Raw genomic sequence first — 24,310 nt, forward strand, 5'->3', positions numbered from 1 at the left:
GATGTAAGTATAACATTATTTTCTTTTTGCTTGATTTTTTTTTTTTCCAAGATCCCTCTGCTGAGTATGTTGTATAAATTCCTTCTGGACTTCCTTATCCCCAGCCATGACCCCATTGATGGAGATTTTGCATTTTCAGTTCAGGTTGTTCATGAAGGATATAATTCCAGACCATTTCCTGCTTGCCGCCCTCCATGTTTATGTTTGTGGGAGTATTTGGCACAGAAATCAGAAGCTTATTTACTGCCAATAAAATGGCTTCTACCATTATAAATATTCATTAAGCATGGTTAAGCATATAGATTTTAGTCACCTGTCTTTTTACTAAAGGACTGAATAGTACGGGTATATTTGAAACAGCAGAACACTTTCTAATTTAGCATAAATTAAGACAAAGTACAAGGCTACAACACTGGGTTGTTTATAAAGTCTTCCAAAACTGCATTGCCTTTTATTTAAATAATTATGTAGCAATTTGTGGCATCTTTATTAAAAGTAATTACATTTTGGCAATATTTCTTTTGAGAAGTTGCTCAACTGTTATTTATGGATGTGATTCAATAACAAAAGGGAGTAAGTCATTCTAGTTTATTTCTGAATAATGCAGTTTCTGTGCAGCACTAAGTATCGTGCATGATATTCATCAACTTTTATTCACTAAATATTTCTGTATTCTATTATATTACTTGTACTGTTTGACAGTGTTTGTTCTTAAGGACTCAAATGTTTCTTACCCATCCCATTGATTTTGTTAATTAAGGCTGCTATAGCAAATTACTGGACTTCCCTGGTGGCTCAGATGGTAAAGCGTCTGTCTACAATGCAGGAGACCTGGGTTCAATTCCTGGGTCCGGAAGATCCCCTGGAGAAGGAAATGGCAAATTATTATAGACCAGGTGGCTTTGACAACAAACATTTACATCTCTGGTTCTGGAGGCTGGGAAGTCCCAGATCAAGGTGCTGGCTGGTTTGGTGTCTAGTGAGACCCCTCTTCCTGGCTTCTTGCTGTGTCCTCACAGAAAAAAAAGTGAGTGTTAGTCGTTCCGTCATTCCAAGTCTTTGTGACCCCATAGACTGTAGCCCTCCAGGCTCTTCTGTCCATGGAATTCTCCAGGCATGAATACTGGAGTGGGTAGCCATTCCCTTCTCCAGGGGATCTTCCCGCCCCAGAGATGGAAAGAGAAACAAATCGAAAAGATCACCTCTCCTCTGTATCTTTTCACAAGGGCACTAATTCCATTAATGAGGGCTCCATCCTCATGACCTAATTGCCACCAAAACTCCCAACTCCAAATGCCATTGCATTGGGGATTACTCAACATATGGATCCTGGGGCGACATAAACATTCAGCCCATAGCACATTGTTACAATTTTTTAAATGGACCAAGGGGTGGGAGGAAAAGTTCTAGTGTTTCACCCTCTGATGTGAGCAGGGGTTAGAACAAAGACCTAGATGAACAGTTTGTAAGATTATGAGTGGGAACCAGGAGGAAGTCTCTATATAATGGAACCCAAACCCAGGCACTGTTAGGAGAGAAAATGCAGGTTCTCTTCTTGCCCAAGAACATACTGATAGTTGAGGTGGGTGGTGGCTGGGTGTGAGAGGGAGGGGACCAGATGACAAGAGGCTGGGATTGGCGGGGGGGGGGGGGGGGGGGGGGGGGGCGCGGGTTTCTGCTTCCTACATGTGAAACAGGAGAGAGTTTAAGAACGACTTTGATCTTTAGTATCTTTTCTACTTCTTTTAAGTCAAGAGTTCTCTACTAGGGGATGGGGACAAACGTCCCAAGTATGTGGGGAAAATTTTCACATTGCAGTTAGAAGCCCAGCCCCTGCCCACCAGAGTTCCTCAATCCAATCTCCAGGGCTGTGGATTCTGAAAAACCTCCTTCAATAATTTGCATTTGCAATATTGACTGAAAATGAATGCTCTATGTTGCTAAATTAATATTCCTTTAGTTGTACAAGCATTTGAAAACCTCAAAAGACAGGAAACCCTTCCTGAGCTGGACTCTGGGAAGGAACAGTGGAGTTATGACCCCTCTCCCAGTTAGCTATGTTCCAGAGGGTGCAGAAGAGGCCCAAATTACAATAGGTAAACAACCCCTCAGCAAAGCCCCCAGATGCGGAGGACAATTACGGTCCCCTGGCATTTTCCTGTAGGAGACACTCCACTGCCAATTAGGGCTTCTGTGATGACACGGTGTCAGTATTGCTATTAGCTGGTGCAACACAGAGGTTTAAATACTGGTGCCGGAGAAGCACGAACACCCAAATTAGTGCACCCTACTGTCCCGGTAAAAAATTAGATAGGGAACAAATTGCGGCATGTCAGTGTCTTAACCATCAACTAGGCCTTCACAGTGCTTTGCATCTAGTAGACATTCAACAAGATAGCTTAGATTTTTGTTGAATAGATGTTGTGTTTCTCATGGCATAGCTTCCTTTATCCTTGGGCACTGTTTTTAAAAAATAACTGTTTATTTATGTTTGGCTGTGCTGGGTCTTCACTGCTGTGCAGACGTATCTCTCGTTGCAGTGAGCAGGGACTACTCTCGAGTTGCGGTGCACGGGCTTCTCATTGCAGTGGCTTCTCTTAATGCAGAACACAGGCTCTAGGTGCATGGGCTTCAGCAGTTGTGGTGCATGGGCTCAGTAGTTGTATAGTTCCCAGGCCCTAGAGAACAGGCTCAGAGGTTGAGGTGCACAGACTTAGTTGCTCCATGGCATATGGGATCTTCTCAGACCACAGATCAAACCCGTGTCTCCTGCACTGGCCAGGTGCATTCTTTACCACTGAGCTCCAGGGAAGTCCTTATCCTTGAGCTATTTTGATACTTAAAATAATGTTTCATTAAACTGAATCTTTCTGGCCCTTAATTGCTCCAAGACGCCATCCAGTATTGATTATCCATCAAGAGGATTCAGTCTTTCTTAAGTATCAGGGTGGGACAGAAGAACGTGATTTGATAGCTGAGGGAGTACCATAGAGAAACCTGATCTACTGACAAAGTACGCACCATCTTCCTGGTTCCTCCACCTTGGGGCTCTGAACTCCCAGGATGTTCAAAGATAGCTCTGATAATAAGTTGTTTGGCACACAAAAAAATTAACTCATGTCCCACTCAAGATGGGAGGTTTTAAACTTGTGACTGAAAAACAACCCGACCATTTTGTAATGAAAGTTTTTACATGCATGTCACCCAAACATGACTACGTGTTTAAGCTCATTTTGTAAACCCCTATTCCTAAGTCTACATTTTCCTAGACTTTAAAGAAAAGTGGGAGGTATTCTAGTTAAAATGTGAAGGTAAACATTCTTTACAGACTCCCAAAGTATTTGAAGTAATGGAATGTTGGGGTCTGGTCATTTATTTATTTAACTGGGTAACTGGATGACCATTCCCCCTGCTAAATATTTGTTAAAAGTACATTCCTCATGAAAACAGTAAAAAATATTTAAAATTATCACTGAAGTAGCTTGAGTAAATATGAAGTTGCTCAGTCATCTCCAACTCTGTGTGACCCTGTGCACTGTAGCCCTCAGGCTTCTCTGTCCGTGGGATTCTCCAGACAAGAAGGCTGGAGTGGGTTGCCATGCTCTCCTCCAGGGGATCTTCCTGACCCAGGGACTGAACCCAGGACTCCCTCATTGCAGGCAGATTCTCCACTGTCTGAACCACCAGGGATCTTAATATAAATTTATGTGGATGTAAGAATATATAATCTTTTCACAGTCTAGATATGACTACTAGAACTTAAATGTTAAGAATGGAAATAAGTTTGTGGGAGCGTTCAAATTTGTACAGCTATACATTTGCTATAGATCAGCAAATGGAAATGAACTGCTTTTAGAACAACAGTGTTTAAGCCACCTCTTAATATATCGTAAGTCTTCAGAACCATATTATTTGTATTTATTTATCTTTTTATGACAAGGGGAAAAAGTCTGAAGTCAAGCTGTAAATCTAACACCTTCTGCTTATTCTGGGTCCCTGCATAAAGGTAAAACTTATTTCCCTTTGTTTATCATGCATGTTTATAGTATTAGCATTTTTGTTTTCCTTAAAAGTAACTGGAGCACCATATTAATTGTTTCATTAAAGGTTTTTGGCTTTGTCTCTTTTTAGAAAATAGAACAAAGCAAAACGAGAACAGAAATTTTGCCTTCCTGAAGAAACTTGTCCAAAAAATACATTTGATTAAGAAAAGAGGATTCCTTGGGTAAGAAGAGAGGATTCCTTGGGTTCTGCTGCACTAATATTTTTAAGTAAGAAATACTGTAAATATTTTATGTTTTTAACTTTTGATTTTGTATTGGTATATAGCCAATTAACAGACAACGTTGTGATAGCTTCAGGTGAACAGTGAAGGGACTCAGCCATACATACACATGTAGCCCTTCTCTCACGAACTCCCTTCCCATCCAGGCTGCCATATAACACTGAGCAGAGTTCCCTGTGCTATGCAGTAGGTTCTTGTCGCTTATCCACTTTAAATATAGGAGTGTGTATCTGTCCATCTCCCTAACTATCCCTTCCCCACATCCATCCCTCTGACAACCACAAGCTCTTTCTCGAGTGTCATACTGAATGAAGTCAGTCAGACAGAGAAGGAGAAATATTGTATGACATCCCTAATATGTGGAATTTAAAAAGAAATTATACAAATGAACTTACTTACAAAACAGAAACAGACTCACAGACTTGGAGAAATGCTATAAATATTTTAAATTAAAATGTCAATTTTTTTTTTTTTGGCTGTGCCAAGTGGCTTGCAGGATCTAAGTTCCCCAAACAGGAAGTGAACTCCAGCAGTGAAAGCACCAAGTCCTAACACTCAACCTCCATTTCCCCAAAATGTCAAATTTTTGACATTCAAAAGTTTTGAAGTCTAAATACTCCTAATATTTAAAAAGATGAATTTCAAGTGGTTAATTCATTTATAATCATATAGATTAGCTATGTATTATATATAATTACAAACCAATTACCATCCTATTCCAACTTTTGGTTCAAAGGAAAGCCAGGGCTGAATTTCCAAAAGCAGCGCCTTAGACGAAACTAAGAAAAATTATTAAACATAACAAGACTGCAACTAAGTTTTGAAATCACCAACAGTGTTGTTACTTATACAGAACAGTTTTTTTTAGAGGCCTGTCATGACAACACTCTCAAGTTTGATAATTCATGTCGAGAAAATATATGGATATTTATATCATGACAAGAGTTTCTGTGTTATCCTCTTTTTCTTGGAAAATGAAATTAACAGGTCTTTAGTAGCATCATCTCCTTACACAGAATTTACATTCTGTGTAAGGAGAGGGCCTGGTTAGCACCTTAGGATAATTCTCCAACCATGAAGATTTGCAAAAGTGTTCCAATCACACCTACCCATGAAAAGTACAAATTATGAGAAACAAGACCTTTGATACTACTGAAGTATAAGCGAACACTGTAAATTCCAGCTGTGTATCATTTCATCATCATACATTATTTCATTTGAGTTTCATGTGACTCGGTGACACTGGATTTTCACCCTCATGTTACAGATGAAGAAATAAAAAAGTTTCTGAGAGGAAAAATAGAAAGAAGTCTCCAGTGTTTAATAGCCTGGAAGTTTACACTTAATTTCAGTTTCACAACTGTTTCATTTATTTATTTATCTATTTTTTCCAACAGAAAGCATCTGTTCAGCAACTAGGAAAATAAATAAATAAAAGGTTCTATGAGATCAAGTGACTCATTTGAGGTTACACATTTAGTAAGATGTGGGGTTAGAACTTGAACCCAGTTGTGAGGTACTTTGTGAAATCCTTCAGCTGGAACTCTTTCACGAGAGAAGCAGTTCAAACTCATGTCTTTGGGGCTTTCTGACCTTAGTCTGGAGCACAGCCACCTCTGGAAGCTGCTGCAGAAGGAAGTCACATGACCTGATGGGCAGGAAAGATGGACGGGGGTGGGGCCCTGGATTGGTGATGACACATTCATTCGCACCTGCCTCCACCCTGTCTGCCCATCTTACCACCTCCAGGGCACCTCCCACGTCAAAGCCCTGAGGAGGGTGTTGTGGGGACACCCAGGTATGGGAAACATGGGTCCTGATGTCACCAAGAGAAGCCACTGAACCCAGCTGCACAGGATCCCAGGAAGCCCAGTTTACAGCACATCTTTAAGGAGTCGCTATGGCGGCCTCTTGGTCCCTGGAAGGCCCTGCTGGACCGTCATCCAATCACTACTCAGCAGAGGCCTGAGTAACAGAATTCTGACAGCCAACACAGTACTGGGGGAGGCAGCTTAATTACAGTCCTTCCCCACGCCCAGGATAAGAGGCTCCCAGGAGGGCGCCCAGCCCAACTCTTCAGCCTCACTGTCTCCTTCTGGCCACCTTGGGGAGCCCAGAACCATCTAGCTGCCACTGTTCTTACTGCTTCCCTGTGTTTCCAATAAAATCCTACGTGCAGCAAGGGGAAATTTTACTTTGTTTTTAGTGTTTAGTTGATAAGTGGTGTCCTGACACTTTGCGACCCCATGGACTCCTGTCCACCAGGCTCCTCTGTCCATGGAATTTTCCAGGCAAGAATACTGGAGTGGGTTGCCGTTTCCTCCTCCAGGGGATCTTCCCAACCCAGGGATTGAACTGGAGTCTCCTGCATTTGACAGGCAGATTCTTTACCACTGAGACACCTGGGAAGCCAGAAATGTTCAAATTCTGTTTGATTATTAAAATGATATAAATGACCTTTTTTTTTAGGTTGTGGATTTTCTTTTTAAAAGAAAGCCTCTGGAATAGAACTGATTTAAAAACGAGAATGGAGGTTCGCTTATATCACTGGGATATCTGCTATGTGAGTCCTGCCTGGAAGGCCCTGCTCCTCGTGGCCCCAGCAGACTCCCCACACTTGTCCTCTAAGCAACAAGGAAGTATGCGGAACGGCCTGTTTCCTCCAGGCAGATGGCTCCTTGCTTCTCAAACAGATGACTGCAAAATCCGTAGGATATTTTAAGACTGAGCAGATGAGATGCATCAACTTGTCTGCTTAGGAGAGCTGAGTGAACAGCCTCTGACACCTGGGACCTGAGCCCCACTCTGTTCCATGTGCAGGAAGGGATGCTCACTTCAATCTGAAATGCCCATGGGTGTGGTATGTGTTAGGACCACTTCTCTCTCCTCCTTTGCTTTCTTAGATCACTGAGCTGAGCCCCCTGCTCTGAAGCTGCTGGAATTCTTTCAGGAGGATGAGGAAGTCAGGCTGCCTGCCTGCTAGGGACCTACCTACAATTTTGTTTGGGGGGGTGGGGTGCTGCACCAGGTCTTAGTTGAGGCATGTGGTATCTAGTTCCCTGACCTGGGAATGAACCCAGGCCCCTGCATTGGGAACCCAGAGTCTTAGCCCATTGGACCACCAGGGAAGTCCTGAGACCTACGTACATTCTTAATGCCTGGCCTGGCAGAACTGAGATGGTGGAACTTCAAATGAGCAACTCAAACTAGTTCTACTGTTGAGGTTTCTTCAAGAGAAAGATAAATGGTTAATTTTTGATGATTTTGTAAAAATCATATGAATATGATGTTTATATGTACTGGTTTTGGGTACGATTCATTGCTGTGAGTATGGTGTCCCCTCATTCCTTGACTCAAGAGGTATTTGCCAGATTATCCGGTATGCAAGGCATCCTGCTAGGAAAATTCGTTCCCATCAGTCACATAAGAAACTGTCTTCTTTTTTTGCTGTCTTCCCAAGGGCTAGAATAGATCCTGGGATACAGAGGATCCTAACACATTTTAATGAATGAATTACACACTGAGACAGGGGTACCTGCACTCCCCCTCACCGGGAGCTCCTACAGTGACGAACATCATTAATAAAGACCTTGCCCTTTGACAGTCTCTACTGCCAACTAGTTCTTTTCTAGAGCTAGAATGAGATGGGCTCCACAGGAAGGACACTGCCTCACAGTAAATTAGTTAACTCACCACTAATTGAAGTTAATTAGTTAACTTCACTGAACACTGACCACCTATGGTGCCCAACTCCTCCGATACAACTGGGCTGCTCGAAGACATATATGTCCCTGTTTTCAAAGAGTTTCTGTACAAAACTTAACAGTTTCCACCAAGCAATAAAGTACTGAACCCTTTCACAACCTAAGACAACTGAACACAACCCCAGGAAGAAAGGGAAGGACTCTACATGCAGTAATGAGGCCAAGGAGGTGGTCAGCACAGAGGAGAATGCAAGAGAGGCCAGAAGACTGGGCGATTAAGAAGACAGAAGTCGCAAATCAGGCCTTGAAGCCCAGGTGGAGAAGGGAAGAAAGAGCAGAACGGGAATACAGGTGTGTGTGTGTGTGTGTGTGTGTGTGTGCAGTGTGTGTGGTGTGTGTGTGGTATATATGTGTGTCTATGGTGTGGTGTGGTGTGTGGTGTGGTGTGTGTGTGGTATATATGTGTGTCTGTGGTGTGGTGTGTGGTGTGGTGTGTGTGGTGTATGTGTGTGCAGTGTGTGTGTGGTGTGTGTGTGTGTGGTGTGTGGTATGTGTGCGGTGTATGTGTGTGGTATGTGGTGTGTATGTGTGTGGTGTGTGTGTGTGGTATGTGGTGTGTATGTGTGTGGTGTGTGTGGTATGTGGTGTGTGTGATGTATGTGTGTGCAGTGTGTGTGTGTGGTGTGTGTGTGTGTATGTGGTGTGTGTGGTATGTGGTGTGTGTGTGCAGTGTGTGTGGTGTGTGCGGTATGTGTGGTGTGGTATGTGTGTGTGGTGTGTGTATGTGTGTGGTGTGTGTGTGGTGTGTGGTGTATGTGTGTGTGGTGTGTGTGTGTGTGGTGTGTGGTGTGTGTGGGTGTGTGGTGTGTGTGCAGTGTGTGTGTGTGCAGTGTGTGTGTGTGTGTGTTGTGTGTATGTGTGGTGTGTGTGGTGTGTGTGTATGTGTGTGCAGTGTGTGCGGTGTGTGTGGTGTGGTGTGTGTGTGTGGTGTGTGTGGTGTTTGTATGTGTGTGGTGTGTGTGTGGTGTATGTGTGTGTGTGGTGTGTGGTGTATGTGTGTGTGGTGTGTGTGTGTGTGGTGTGTGTATGTGTGTGGTGTGTGTGTATGGTGTGTGTGTGTGGTGTGTGTGTGTGTCGTGTGTGGTGTATGTGTGTGTGTGGTGTGTGTGTCTGTGGTGTGTGTGTGTGTGCGGTGTGGTGTGTGTTTGTGTGTGTATATTGGGAGTGAGAGAGGATGGGAGGGTGAAAGAGGCATACAGAGCGCACAGGCACACCAGGAGCTCACTCTGTCCACCACAATTTGAGTCAACTGAATAAATATTTACTGAGTTCATGCTGTGTGCCAAGCATTGTGACAGGTACAAGGGACACAATGGTTAACAGGACTGATATGGTCCCTGATATGGTCCCTGGCTCCCGGGCTAGCGGAAGATATAGACAAGTAAACGGATAATTACAATACAATACAATAAGTGTTATGATAGGGAAAAGTCCAGGTGTCATGAGAAGGAACGGAGAAGGGACCCAACCCAGATGGGAGGGTCAGGAAAATTTCCTGGACGTTTCCTAAGAAGGTGGTCAAGCTGACACCTGAAGCTAAGGTAGGAATTAGTCAGGTGTAACTGGGCATGTAGGTGATACAGCACTTAACCCAGAAGAGCAGGTGTGATGGGCCACGGGGATCTGAAGTGGGCTGGGTTTGCAGGACAGCAAGAGGAGGAATGCTAAGAGATGGGCCAAGGACAGAAGCACTGGTTGGGTAAGCAGTCTCGTGTACTTTGCATTAAGAAGTCTGGACTTTATCCTAAGAGCGAAGGGAGTCACTGAAGAATTTAAGGGAATGAAACAAACACATTTTCATTTTGGGTAGATAACCATCTGACATGTGGGATGGTCCTTAGAGGAGAAATGGGCAATAAGAACAGAATAACATGTAGCTTGCTTCTTCATGGTCCAACCTAGCCCAGTGTAAGAACTAAATGAATATTTCATGAGTGAATGAATGAACTGATCAACACAGCAGTCAATCGCTTGGCTCAGGATTGAGAACAGGGGACTTGAGATAGAGGATAATGCTACCTGGGAGTCTGTAAGGGTCAGAGTGAATACACATCAGAACACTGACACGTCTTCAATCTTGAATCTCATCAGACAAATGATAACAACAATGATCATTTTGAGTTGGTGCTTAAATTCCCCTGATGCTTGGTCCCACATTATATCTGCTCTTTACGTGTCACTACATATCATATAGGGGCTTCCCTGGTGGCTCAGCTGGTAAAGAATCTGCCTGCAATGCACGAGACACTGGTTCTATTCCTGGGTTGGGAAGATCCCCTGGAGAAGGGATAGACTACCCACACCAGTATTCTTGGGCTTCCCTCACGGCTCAGATGGTAAAGAATCTGCCTGCAATGTAGGAGACCTGGGTTTGATTCCTGGGTTGGGAAGATCCCCTGGAGGAGGGCATGGCAACCCACTCCTGTATTCCTGCCTGGAGAATCCCTGTGGACAGAGGAGCCTGGTGAGCTACAGTCCATGGGGGTCGCAAAGAGTCAGACATGACTGAGCACAACAACACACTTGATGTACACTTCTCTTTCAGCTGACCTTCAGGAGCTGCAGTGGGTTTTTCAGGCCAGGGTATTTCTAAGTCATCTATCGTAAAAAGAAGTTAGTGCAACCTGCATGACAGTGAAGTTGTGGTTTATTTGAAATCGAATGTAGACAAAAAAGAAGTAGCCAGCATTGTTCAAACTTCAGGCAGGTAACTCTCCACCTTGTCACCTGGATACCGTGGCACACAGGGAGGCTGTTAAGAGTTCATCCCCTCTTGCTGTCCCCAAGGTGGGGAATGGCAGCAGAACTAGGCAGAAGAAAAAGAATGTCACTGAAGGCCACAGGGGTCGGTGAGGTGGCTCGGAAACCACGAACAGCCCTTTAGGGACACAGTCTACTCTAAAACCCAGGTCCCCTAAGTTCAGCGCCTCTTCCACAACTCCACCCTGTCCAGTTAATTAGGACAGTCCAAGATCTTAGAAAGGAATGACTTGTGTGAGGTTAGAGTTAGAGGTCTTCTCATAATTCTGTGATTGTAGCTGACAGCCTGGAGCGAGATAACCTTCTAGAAAGAGAAGGCAAAACGGAAATGGGGGCTGGAGAGGGCGAGATGTTCCGGATCTGGCTGTCTGGAAGTGTGGGGGAGGGGTAGTAGAGAAAAGCCTGGTGAATCATGACACACGTGGATCCAATGTTGTTGTTGTTTAGTCGCTCAGTCTCGTCCCACTCTTTTTTGACCCCATGGACTCTAGCCTGCCAGGCTCCTCTGTCCATGGGAGTTCCCAGGCAAGAATACTGGAGTGGGTTGCCATTGCCTCCTCCAGGGGATCTTCCTAAACCAGGGATCGAACTTGTGTCTCCTGCACTGGCAGGCGGATTCTTTAGCACTGAGCCACCAGGGAAGCCCATATGGATTCCCGTACATTAAACCAAAAACAAGGAGAAGAAAGAGCGGAAGGTGAAGAACAGGCCTGGGAGCAGGTTTCTGAAGAAGGGCTAGGGAACCAGCTCTACAGAAAGCATTTCGTGTCACACAGGCTCAGGAGAGTGAGGCAGGTCTGGGCTCCTCATTACTTTAAGATCAAAGAGAACAGGCAGAAAGTTACTGTGTTTTTAGATACTTCAGACACTCAAACGCTCCTCCTCACAGCCTTGTTTCCATCATCCCCTTCCTTCTCCTGCCAATGCACCTACACACGTACACCTCTGGCCCACTGCAACCCCGGGCTTTGCTTTTTCCTGCAGAGTATTTCCACATCAAGGTAGCATCACTGACCCAGGAACTTCATGAACACAAGAACTTCCTTATGAACTGAAATTTTCAGCTTGTGGCCTTGGTGGCTCACATTTCTAAATCATCACCTAGCTATTCAATATTTCCTAAAATAGTACAAAGACTCTGAGGGGGAGTCTGTTTCATTTTTATGACGAACGAAAGCTTGAATGAATTCTCGTTTATTTTCTATCATCACAGAATTAGATTTCAGCAGCTGGGTCTAATCTATCAATCTAACCGATCAATCACAACAAAAGGCCATTTTCAGTTTCTCCAGAAAATTCCAATGCAAACAGTACTGAAATAAGTTGACTAAATAATTCATCCTCTCCAGGGATCACGCACCAGTGAAACCTCAGCGAGAGTTCACTGTCGCAGGCACCTTATACAATCTACACACCTGTAATACCAGGCTTGGCCACCTAAGCCCACCACCAGAGTCTCTTTATCGAGATTGAAATCTGGGAGTCTTCTGAGCTCCAGTACACTCCACCATCTACACTGTTTAATCGAGCCCTTTACTACAAATGGTTTTAGGCTCTAATGCAAGACAGGAATTTGAAGCATGCATTTGAGTATTTAACGGCGTTAATTTCTGGTGCACACAAACATCAGCTTCACTCAACAATCCAATAATCTTGCAAAATAAAGAAAATATGTCAGAAAATGAAATGCAGCATGGAATTCTCCAGGACTGCAAGCAAAGCAGGTCCCAGATTCCGCAGCCCAACAGAATAGCCGCCTATTTACAGATACTTAAAGTCAAAGAGTCACCTATTTACAGACCCTTAAAGATATGAAAATAAATCAAGAAAAGAAAAAGGATGAGAGTGCTTTCAGGTGAAAGAATTGTTCTAATTTTTTTTTTTTTTTTTTACAATTAAACATGTTTACTGCCTCAAGTTCTCAAACATGTCCCAAGTTAATCTGAAATGTAACACATCTGATCGTTAGAAATGAAATACAATCCTTGTTGTTGTTGTTTTAACTGGCAGGCATCAATTGAAACAAATCCTACCTGGAAATATGGATGGTCTCTTTTTTGGGCGCCTCAGGTGAATGGGTTCCAAGTTTCTAAAGTTTCTTTGAAGTCTTGCTTTAATATCATTTCCTATGAGTAATTCAGGTGGCAGGCTGCTCCGTCTTGATTTATAATCATTTTGTGATGAATTTAGTTTGTTCTTCGTCCTGGAATATAAATTGCTGTCATCAACCGCCATGGTAGGAAATACATTTGATTTTCCTGGCAAAAAATTCTGAAAAGCCTAACCCGGGCGCAGCCGCCTCTGTCTCCACCCCAGACTCAGGAGTTCTCATGCTTTGCCCCGCACTTGTTTGGGAAGCTTAGCAAGTTGATAGGCGTGGACTTGAACAGGTGTAGAATTACTAAGCAGTCCCTCCTATCCACAGTAAAGAGCACAGGGGAGGAGAGATCTAAAAAATCATTAGGTGCAGGAGGCTGAGGAATGCCAACAGCTGTGGCACACGGGTAATAAAAGGGGCCAGATGAGTGCTGAGCGTGATCTCTGTTTTATTGGTGCGACGCCATAAAGCAACCACAACTTACTCTTTCAGAATGAATACCTATGCAAATCACAAGCCTAATTATTATTGTTTTCTGAAACTCTTGGAGATTTTTTTTTTATAGAAGTTTTTGGGAAACTCTGGGAAACAGTTTTACATTCCCTCCTACCTTTTTGTTTCACACGACACAGGCAGAGCAAACGTCTGTCTTTACGACATTCCTTATCTGGCGGGCAGTGGACTGGAAGTGGGCTGGACGGAGATGACAGATGGCTGGGATGAGCAGGAAGGACCCCGGGGTGGGCCTGCATGAGCAGCAGTGCCGCTGGGAACCCAGTGCAGCCCCCCACCCTTGCCTCCCCTCCTGCGCTCTACCTGGAAGATGGCTTCTGGGAAAGGTCAGCTGTCTGACAAGGTGAAGTCAGAGGTCTAACCAGTGAGCTGTGACCTACCACAGATGGCACTCTCCACTCAGCCAGTGGAAAGGACCCTGAGGTCTCTGCCGGGATCCCGCCTGGCTCGCAACTAACGTGGCCAACTGGTTTGGTGGTCTGAGAAAAAGCAGCATTCACCAGATTCCGGCTCGACCTGTCCCATGCTTGCTTTCTCTCTCTTCCGGACTTTGCATTCATACATCCTTTGTTCCCTTCCCCCTTGCTCCATTTATGTGGAAAGGCTCTGCCCTCTTTTCTCTGACTCTGCAGAACTCATAGTTCTACCATTTATCCTCTCATGTCCCAGGGCTGGGTTTCCTCTCCCCTGCTCCTCCTGGGTGTCTCTCTCTCTCTCTCTCTCTCTCTCTCTCTCTCTCTCACACACACACACACACACACTCCCCTTATGTTCTGTCTGACTGCAGTGTGAGTCAGAAGATAAAGATGATAAAATCTGCCTTTTCTCTTCCCAGTGCCTGGAATCAGTAGATGCGTAACATTATAAGGGATTTAGAGGCTGTTTCAGAAATTACTGTTTACTTTGGTTTGTGCTTGTATGTGTGCCTGTGAACAGACTGTTTGCAAGCCTCTGGACTGTAGCCGGCCAGGATCCTCTGTCCGTGGAATTCTTCAGGCCAGAGTACTGGAGTGGGTTGCCATGCCCTTCTCTGGGGATTTTCCTAAACCAGGGATGGAACCCACATCTCTTTATGTCTCCTGCATTGGCAGGTGGGTTCTTTACCACTAGTGCCACCTGGGAAGCCCTTACTTTGGTTTACTGTATATCAAGTAGGTTAGATTATTTGATAGAATGTAGGAGCTGGGTCTTTTCACCTGAGTATAAGTTTCATTCTCTTTTCTCCTTTTAGCAAATAGTTCTTTTTACAACAGATTTTCTGAAGAGTAAAGTTTTTTTTTTTTTTTTTAAGAAGTGTGTCCAGATTAGGGTTGCACTATAACCCATAAATTATAATTATAATCCAGCAACTGTTTACATATTAGATTATTAAGTTATTTTACTAAGTATACACCATTTCCCTTGCAGGACTTAAAACTATTTTGTCAAGTTGGAACACACCACAAACTTCAAAACAATGAGTGGCTTGTACAAAACTATTCTGAAAAGCCCATGAGACTTCTTAAATCTCCCTTAGCTTAATAAAAACACTTTTTTTTTCCAGCAAAGAAATTAAAAGTAAAGCATTACTTAAAGTTTGAGGTAACGAGTTAACAGGAGAAAAAATACATTCCCATAATAAAAATCTAGAGAACAGTGGTTAAGGTCTGAGTCCTTAACAGGGTAGAGCCCTAGGCCACAAAATACTGGATGTTAACAGAGGGAAATCTAGCAAAGATAAGCTGAAAGTCGAGCTTTGAGGGACTCTATTTCCCAATTCACAGTATCCTCAGGGGACTGAACAAGAGTGCAGACGAAATGAAATGGAGCCTCAGAAGCAAGGTGTGATTATCACATAGAGTGTGGGACAGGCATGGCTGCCCACGGAGAGCCTGGCTGCAACACAGGGTTAAGAGCTCAGGCATCTGGAACACAGTAACAACAGCTGTGGTTGCTGCACCCTTAATACCGGCCAGGTTCTGTGCTAAGCTTTGGACATGCATCATCTCACGGATCCCTCCTAATCCCCCTGTTCTACAGACGAGCACACCGAGACTGCCAAATGCCAAGGAACCGGGGAGAGGAGGTCGGAACACAGATTTGACCTGCCTCCAATGCTTCTGCCCAAGTAAGCTACACCATACTGAAGAAAACAGTAAGCTACACCATACTGAAGAAAACAAAACAAAAACTACCATACTCAAAAGTACGCCATGCTGCATTCTTAAAATGTATACGTGAAATCTGAAAGAACTCTAAAGTCTTTCTCTACCTTCCTAAGACAAGTCTAGGTTTTAGGCAGATTTCCATTGCGCCACTGAGTGAGGGAGGAGGGGTCTGGCTGACCTAACTCCAGCCCCCCAACACCACCCCCGCTATTAACCCAGCTGTCAGGACATTTGTAACATCCATGGAATGGCAGTAAGAAAAAGCAGAAGGAGAATTCAGATTCTTGCTTGAATAAAATGTATTCAAGTTGAGACTTTGCATATTAAGATGCCTTTTAGATAAACGTATTACATTTTCCTGAGATTTAAATTATAATTAGGGGGAAAAAAATCCCACCCCACTTGAAGGTGTCCCTCATCTCCTGATCTTCTAAAAATAAAATGATGTTAGAGAGGGTTCTAGGGTTCCAGATATTCTCAATGTAACCCTTCTCCTGCCCAACTATTCTCCACTCATTGGGAATAAAAAAAGATATGACTCTAGTCATTTAATATGTTTTCTTAAAGAGAAAAGTGAGAACAGCTTAAATGTGCTATTATTCAAATTTTAGGATAATGATAAAAGGGCCAATTTTTATTTTAAAATAGTATTAAATTTGTGAACATGAAAAAAATAAACTTTCCTTTCAAAATATTTAAATTGGTTGACAAGATGAATGATAATCAGCCACAAAGAATTCAGCTTGGTTTGGGCTAAAGGAGAATATTCACAGACTGTGATGTTAAGTCCATCTCCCCCTCTTCATGGTAACAGTCACAAGTGGAATTTCATTTTTTTTCAAGTAGTGCAAAGAATGATGTTGATATTGGGCTCTGAGCTCAAAGAAATCTTAGAGTGTAATTAAGTAATTTAAAATATATAATTGGACATCTTCTATTCCTATACTTTTAATAATCATGATGCTTTAAAGGTTTCCATTCTCCTAAAAATCCAATATATTCATCTCCTTTGAATTATTCTAATATCTTATACTTCAAGAAGCTGTTTATTTTTTTTATTAAATGATGTTACCATCTCATGAACATCTTGAGATGTTACCATCTCAAGAACATAAAAACGTTCTTCCTGCTAATAAGACATTGTCTTCTTTCTCTTTGAGTGTTCAAATGTTCCATAGAAAGACATTTATTTCCTTATTTTATGGCTATAATTTTCTTGCAAATTTTGGTAGTTTTAAGAAGAGAATTTTAAAGTGAATTTTGGTAGTTTTAAAAATCTAAATTATTTGAATTTTTTGAGTAAAAGGCAAGTTGAGAACTGTACAATTTTATAACTGTCACCATCTTGCTCATTATCACCTTCTGAGAAATGATCCACCAGGATTTTAGGCCTGTTAAGATTCACCCAATAAACTCCCAAATCTCAGTCTGACTCAATCTGACTCTCAATTTTACATCCTGCAAATATTTCTGAATTTTTGAGCTCTCTATTCAGTTTGTAAACTGAGAGGACCCATTATTCAGTGGGTTTGACACCAGGAAAAAAAATCATTGTACAGAATATCAGGATGAAGAATATATCACCAAGCCAAGCTCCACCGAAGCATCCCTCTGAGAGGTCACCTGCCGCCTCTCACTGCCGACACATCTCTGCCTGGTGTTGTTAGCACACCTGCAGTATTATCCAGGGTGTGACTACGGCAGAAGAAATCTTCCCTCAGTTCCTAAAAATACAATGGAGGTTTTCAGTATTTATCTCATTGGCTGTCCCTGGCAAATTAACACTAATGGCCAGCCTTTCCCTCTTCCGATTCTCTGCTCCCTTGGTGTCCTTGACACTAATATCTCTTGTTTTTCGTCCTCCCTCTCAGATCCCTTATGCTTGGATTCTTTCAGGACTCCTTAGAAGTGTATTTTCTTCCCTCCTTCACTCTCCCCTTTTCTTTGGCCAGCCCACTGGTTGAGCATCTACTTTGTGTTTGATCCCTAGTCTGGGAGATGCCCTGAAGAAGGAAATCCCACTCCAGTATCCTTGCCTGGGAAATCCCATGGACGGAGGAGCCTGGTCGGCTATACAGCCCATGCGGTTGCAAAGAGTCAGACACAGCTAGCAACTAAACAACAACATGCCTGACACCGTGAGAAGTCGAAGGTCTCTGCCCTCAAGAAGCTCTGCGTCTGGGAAGGGAGCAGACCTATAACAAACAAGTTACTGGCGCACAGAGTGATCCCTCTGTGCAGAGGTGAGATAGAGAAAGCTACTTTGTCAGCTCTTTCTGGTGGGGAGGGGACTGGGAAGGGAAGGGTTTTCAGGGAAGAAGGAGCGAGTTTGCAAAGAAAGATGGAGGGAACCAAGGCAAAGGCACTAACACGTGACATCACAGCCAATGCCCACACGATTCTGCACTGACACTGGGCCTGCCAGACACGGCAAGAGACGGAGCGATCCCAGCAGATAGGGGACAGAAGGAAAAACCGTAAGCTGGCATTACTATACATATTTCTAAACACCACCGAAAACTGGACATACAGAAGGCAATCTCCTTTAAAAAAAAAAAAAACTGACTCCAACCTTTCCAAACACTTTGGTAATTCCGAACGAAATTTAAAAAGACATTTAAAAAAAATCTTGCTCCAGTAAGTAACCCTTCTCCTGAACCATCTTTATTTATTCCAGAATCTATGATACAGAGGCTTGTGGAAGTAGACTCTTACCCAAGTTTTTAATGTCATACAGGCTGTACCTTTTTTAAAAAAGCTTTCAAACCAGCTCTTACTGGCTTGAAATCCAACTTTATTTGCGCTTGCATTCTTCTTTGTCCAATTTTGCAAGTCTCAGCAAAATGCCAGCATAACTGCCTGGACTGTTCTCAAATGAAGGTAGGGCTTAAGGGCACATTTTTCTGGGCTTGTTGAGGAGCTCTTTGAAGAGAGGACAACATAAACAAATCTCCCTCCTTGCCCCCAACACACCCACACGGTCTGCGAGAGGAAGGATGGGTAGCTAATTTTTTCTTTTTAAGGAACTGAACTGAAATTTGCATAAGAGAATTGAAGTGTTTATTTTGTCCAAATACTAGATGGTGTAACCTCAGAAATGTGGTTGCTAAAACCAGGTTGACAAGTGTCTGCTGTCACTCAGACAGCCTCAGCAGCGCTGTCACTCAGTGGGGCTCAGCCAAGGTCTCAGCCCCGACTTAACTTCCGTCTGCGTATCGAGGATGTTAAGTCCAACTCCACCTCAAACTTCTCCGTGGTGTGCTAGATCTGAGATGGTGGGTGGTGTACACATTTGTCAAAAGGAATCAAACTCTATACTTTTAAGTATGACAGGTTTCCCAGGTGGCTCAGTGGTAAAGAATCTGCCTGCCAATGCAGGAGATGTGGGTTTGATCCCTGACTCAGGAAGATCCTCTGGTGAAGGGAATGGCTACCCACTGCAGTATTCTTGTCTGGAGAAATCCCATGGACAGAGAAGCCTGGTGGACTACAGTCCAGGGGGTTACAAAGAGTTAGACTCAACTGAGCACACAGTACACACACACACATACACACACACACACACACACACACACAGGAGCAATTTATTATACATCAATTATACCGCAATACAACTTTTTTTCAAAAGGCAAAGTTATACTTCTCCCCCAGTGCATTCAACCAAGATTCAGACATATTCTGGGCTTCAGTTAATAAAATTAATCAATAAAAGTAGAAAAAATTCCAATTGCATCATCTGTCTCAGTTCAGTTCAGTCTCTCAGTCATGTCCGACTCTTTGCAACCACATGCACTACAGCACGCCAGGCCTCCCTGTCCACCACCAACTCCCGGAGTTCACTCAGACTCAGGTCATCTGCCTCAAGGGGGAGTAAAAAATACACACAGACTCCAGAGTTATGTGAGTCCTTTTCACTTAAGAATTTTCTTAACCTGAATCATGTCTTCAGTGTTCAATTTACACACTGCAGAGCTCCAAGAATGCCTGAAAGATGTCTATCTGATAATCCCATGTAACACATTCACTGTGAGTTGCCCAGAGAAGGTGCTCAATAAATACTACAGAATGAACAACAAGTAAATGAGTAAAAGACTGCAATTGAAAGAAAAAAAAAAAATGAAGGCATGTCTTAAGAGGAAGTTTCCTTACAAGCTACCAAGAAAAAGCGTGAGATCTTTTAGGCCAAAGAACTTCAAGATTAAGATAAACATGGGTTATCTTAAATGACTTGGGTAGTAACCCTGCTAGACACTGAGAGCTGGATGAAATGAGCTGGTTTGAAAATGAGTCAAAGTCGCTCAGTCACGTCCGACTCTTTGCGACCCCATGGACTATACAGTCCATGGAATTCTCCAGGCCAAAATACTGGAGTGGGTAGCCTTTCCCTCCTCCGGGGGATCTTTCCAACCCAGGGGTTGAACCTAGGTCTCCCGCATTACAGGCAGATTCTCTACCACAAGGGAAGCCCAAGGATACTGGAGTGGGTAGCCTACCCCTTCTCCAGCGGACCTTCCTGACCCAGGAATCGAAACGGGGTCTCCTGCACCGCTGGCAGATTCTTTACCAGCTAAGCTACCAGGGAAGCCCCTGCTGGTCTGAAGACTTCCGACAATTTCAGACGCTGCTGACATTCTTGGGACTCTCCTATGGGAACCTTCCAGACTTAAGTGGCAGCATGAGTGCCTGCACTGGCTTTGTAGCTGGATCCAACACTGCACTGATCATTCAGGTGACATCACCCATTTAACGAAAAACTGTGAAATGTCATAGTCACTGAACTAGCTCTTCTGTGCAAATTCAGGTGTTGTTCAGTTGCTAAGTCATTTCCGACTCTTTGCAATCTCATGGACTGCAGTACACCAAGCCTCCCTGTCCTTCACCATCTCCCAGAGCTTGCTCAAACTCATCTACTGAGTCAGTGATGCCATCCAACCATCTCATCCTCTGTCGCCCCCTTTTCCTCTTGCCCTCAATCTTTCCTATCATCAGGGTCTTTTTCAGTGAGTCAGCTCTTGCACAATAAAAAAACTTTATAATTCACGCCATTTAAATCCCAAGATAACTTTATATGGTTAGCATTTTTAAAAAACATCTCATTGCTTCTTATGCAAACGAAAGTAAAAAATGAAGTCTCTCAGAAACTGATATTAAGCAGACCAAAACCAACTCTTAAGAATGTAGATTTAAACATCATAATTTAAAAATCTGATCGAGCAGACAGAGAATTCTCTACCCCAAAATAATGTCTTAAATTTATTTAGAACATCTAAAAAATGATTGGCTTTGCTGGTGGCTCAAATAGTAAATAATCTGCCTGCAATGGAGGAGACCTGGGTTCAGTCCCTGGGTCAGGAAGATCCCCTGGAAAAAGGAATGGCAACCCACTCCAGTATGGACCACGGACAAGGCCATGAAACAAAATTCAAAATACCAGAATTGTTTTTTATCATACTCTATGAGATATTCTTTTATCACAACCCAATAAAACTGGGAGTCAATAAAAAACAGCAACAAACATTTTCTTTTAGTCTAATGCTGATAATAGTCTTTGTTATGTATTCTCCTAGTCATGTCCTGTCTAAGTATTTTTCCTGTAGTATTTCCTTGGTCTTCATGAGTGTGGTACCACCACTGCCTCCACTTTATAGAGGAGGAAACTCTTTAAGAGGGGCCAAGAATAGTGCAAGATGCAAGAGGGTTCTCTTTTCTTCACATCCTCTCCAGCATTTATTGTTTGTCGATTTTTTGATGATGGTCTTTATGACCAATGTCAGGTGATATGTCATTGTAGTTTTGATTTGCATTTCTCTAATAATGAGCAATGTTGAGAATCTTCTCATGTGTTTGCTGGCTGTCTCTATGTCTTCCTTGGAAAAATGTCTGTTTAGGTGTTTCGACCATTTTTTTGATTGAGTTGTTTGGTTTTTTCATATTGAGTTGCATGAGCTACTTGTATATTTTGGACATTAATCCTTTGTCAGTTGCTTTGTTTGAAAATATTTTCTCTCAGTCTGAGAGGAAGGCTCAAGAGCAAGGGCATATATATATGTGTGTATATATATATATATATATATATGCTGATTCATCTTGTTGTATGGTAGAAACTAACAAAACCCTGAAGCAATTATACTCTAATTTAAAAATTTTAGCTTTTTAAAAAGTTAAAAATGAACAAAAGAGGGGCCAAGAAACTGCCGGGCTCCTTTGTCCATGGGTTTTCCTAGGCAAGAATACCGGAGTGGGTTGCCATTTCCTTCTCCAGGGGATCTTCCTGTATCTCCCTATTTGCAGGCAGATTCTTTACTGTTGGAGCCACTAGGGAAGCCCCTTGAGAAGCTGCATTAGTAACTAATTACAACAAAGCCTACTAAACTCTCTAATATATAATTTCCCTTATGATTCTTTGTTTCCCAACTATCTCCAGGCTCTTCTCTTTTGATTTTGTCTTCCCTCTCTCTGGTGTCTTATCCTTATCAAAGCATCTCCTTTGCTCTACCCTCATTTTGGGGTCTTTTTTTTTAATATATATAACCAAGAAAGAGCAAATGAATCAAATGAGAAATTTCAAATGGTGTCCTTCCAGTATCTCTCCCTTGGGTGTTGAAAGGAGCCACTATTTTATTTCCTTTCTCCATGAATTCAATTCCAACTCTGGGTTCCAAATGTCTGTTGAGTCCTAGCCAGCTTCGAGGAAACTGTATGAAAACTTGGAACTATCTTAACTCGTAATTGTTGTTGTTGTTCAGTCGCTAAGTTATGCTCGACTCTTTGAAACCCCATGGACTGCAACATGCCAGACTTCCCTGTCCTTCACCATCTCCCGGAGTTTGCTAAAATTCACGTCCGTTGAGTCAGTGTTGTCATCCAACCATCTCAGCCTCTGTCATCCCCTTCTCCTCCTGTCTTCACCAGTAAGGTGGGCCTCAAATTTTCAATTCTCTTAGGCCTCCAAATCATCTCAGAAAGATCTATCTGTTCTTCTAGTTATTTATTTATCATTTTCTAAATAAAAGGTGATTTAATTTATATCATATTCTCCAAGCTAGGAAAGGTTGAAGTATCAGAAACCAAACTTCACATAAGCTGAACTAACATCTTTCAACTCTGCCTCCATAAAACATAACTGCAAATGTATATTATTAACTCAGGATGAATAGCTAAGACACAGGATCTTAAGACAACTCTTGAAGCAGACCTATTTTTGGTTTCTTGCACAAGTTCATGGTTCTGTTGCTGGTTTTATAAGCACTATTAGTAATTAGGATTGAAAGGAAGGCAGATATTTTCATAGTAGTTAAATCTAAAAAAAAAAAAATTCCTATTTCAGATTCTTTCTAGCTGTTTTTCTAAATTCTTCTTCTTCTTTTTTTTTTTAATTGCAAAGAACATGTTTGTTGCAGAGTATCTGGAAAGCACAAAAAAGTAATAAATAAAAGACAACCATTGTCAACATTTTGGCATTTTTGGTTCCAGATTCCAGGCTTTGTCTTACCATCCCCCACCTGCCCAGATTCAACCTCAGAGCCCTTTCTCATCCGTGAGAGGGGTACTATGTGACTGGAGGGGCCAGTGTGTCTGAAGCCACCCAAGGGAGACCAGTGAGCGGGGCTGTCGTGTGTACTGAAATGTGGTGGGTAGACACTGAAAAATGAGTGAACATCTCTCCCCTGCAGGGCAGCGGCTTCTCAAGTCCAGTGACCAGTGCTTGTGGAGGACCGAAGATCAGATGTGCCTCATCCTCTGATTTTTCAAGAAAAGCTGCTGCTGCTGCTAAGTCACTTCAGTCGTGTCCAACTCTGTGCAACCCCATAGACGGCAGCCCACCAGGCTCCCCCGTCCCTGGGATTCTCCAGGCAAGAACACTGGAGTGGGTTGCCATTTCCTTCTCCAGTGCATGAAAGTGAAAAGTCAAAGTGAAGTCGCTCAGTCGTGTCTGACCCTTCGAGACCCCATGGACTCCAGCCTACCAGGCTCCTCCATCCCTGGGATTCTCCAGGCAAGAACACTGGAATGGATTGCCATTTCCTTCTCCATTCAAGAAAAGCTAGAAACCCTGATTTTCGTGGTGTTGGAGAAGGCTCTTGAGAGTCCCTTAGACTGCAAGGAGATCAAACCGTCAATCTTAAAGGAAATCAACCCTGAATATTCATTGAAAGGGCTGATGCTGAAGCTGAAGCGCCAATCCTTTGGCCACCTGATGCAAACAGCTAACTCACTGGAAAAGATCCTGATGCTGGGGAAGATTGAGGGCAGGAGGAGAAAGGGGTGAGGAGATGGTTGGATGGCATCATCGACTCCACAGACATGAGTTTGAGCAAACTCTGGGAGGTAGTGAAGGACAGGAAAGCCTGGCATGCTGCAGTCCATGAGGTCCCAAAGAGTAGGACATGACTTAGCAACTGAACAACAACAAGCCTGATTTGTAAATGCTGGCTTCAGGTTTTTGTTTTTCTGGTTTTGTGGGGAGGTTTTTGGCCATGTGGGATCTCAGTTCTCTGACCAGGGATCAAACTCAAGCCAGAACCCCCTGCACTGAAAGCTCAGGGTCTTAACCACTAGACCACCGTGGAAGTCCCTGACTTCAGGTTTTTAAAGACAGGATATAGGCCAAAGAAACCAAAACTATGTATCAATTGAGGCCTGTGGTTTAACCCCCTTCCCTGGGCCACATGGTCAGTCTTTATAGAACTTGAGTCAGTGCCTTAAACCATCCTTTTTTAAGAGGGGTTCTAGTGACAGAGCT

General features: G+C 43.1%; 1 protein-coding gene across 5 annotated transcripts in view; it reads right to left on the bottom strand.

Moving 5' to 3' along the window:
* The window catches only part of FRY (FRY microtubule binding protein), a 329,597-nt gene extending 316,397 nt beyond the window's left edge, over positions 1-13,200 (bottom strand). For 4 of the 5 annotated variants that reach the window (XM_027557464.1, XM_027557466.1, XM_027557463.1 and 1 more), the window contains exons 1-2: positions 13,095-13,200; positions 12,843-13,012 (exon numbers count right to left, since the gene is read on the bottom strand). In XM_027557464.1, coding sequence (XP_027413265.1) covers positions 12,843-13,012; positions 13,095-13,141 — 217 coding nt within the window. In that variant the 5' untranslated portion in view covers positions 13,142-13,200. The remainder of the gene's footprint in view (positions 1-12,842; positions 13,013-13,094) is intronic. The other variant, XM_027557470.1, reaches the window with a different exon arrangement.
* Between the last annotated feature and the right edge of the window lie 11,110 nt (positions 13,201-24,310).

This window comes from Bos indicus x Bos taurus, chromosome 12, assembly GCF_003369695.1.
Source record: "Bos indicus x Bos taurus breed Angus x Brahman F1 hybrid chromosome 12, Bos_hybrid_MaternalHap_v2.0, whole genome shotgun sequence".
Classification (NCBI taxonomy): domain Eukaryota; kingdom Metazoa; phylum Chordata; class Mammalia; order Artiodactyla; family Bovidae; genus Bos; species Bos indicus x Bos taurus.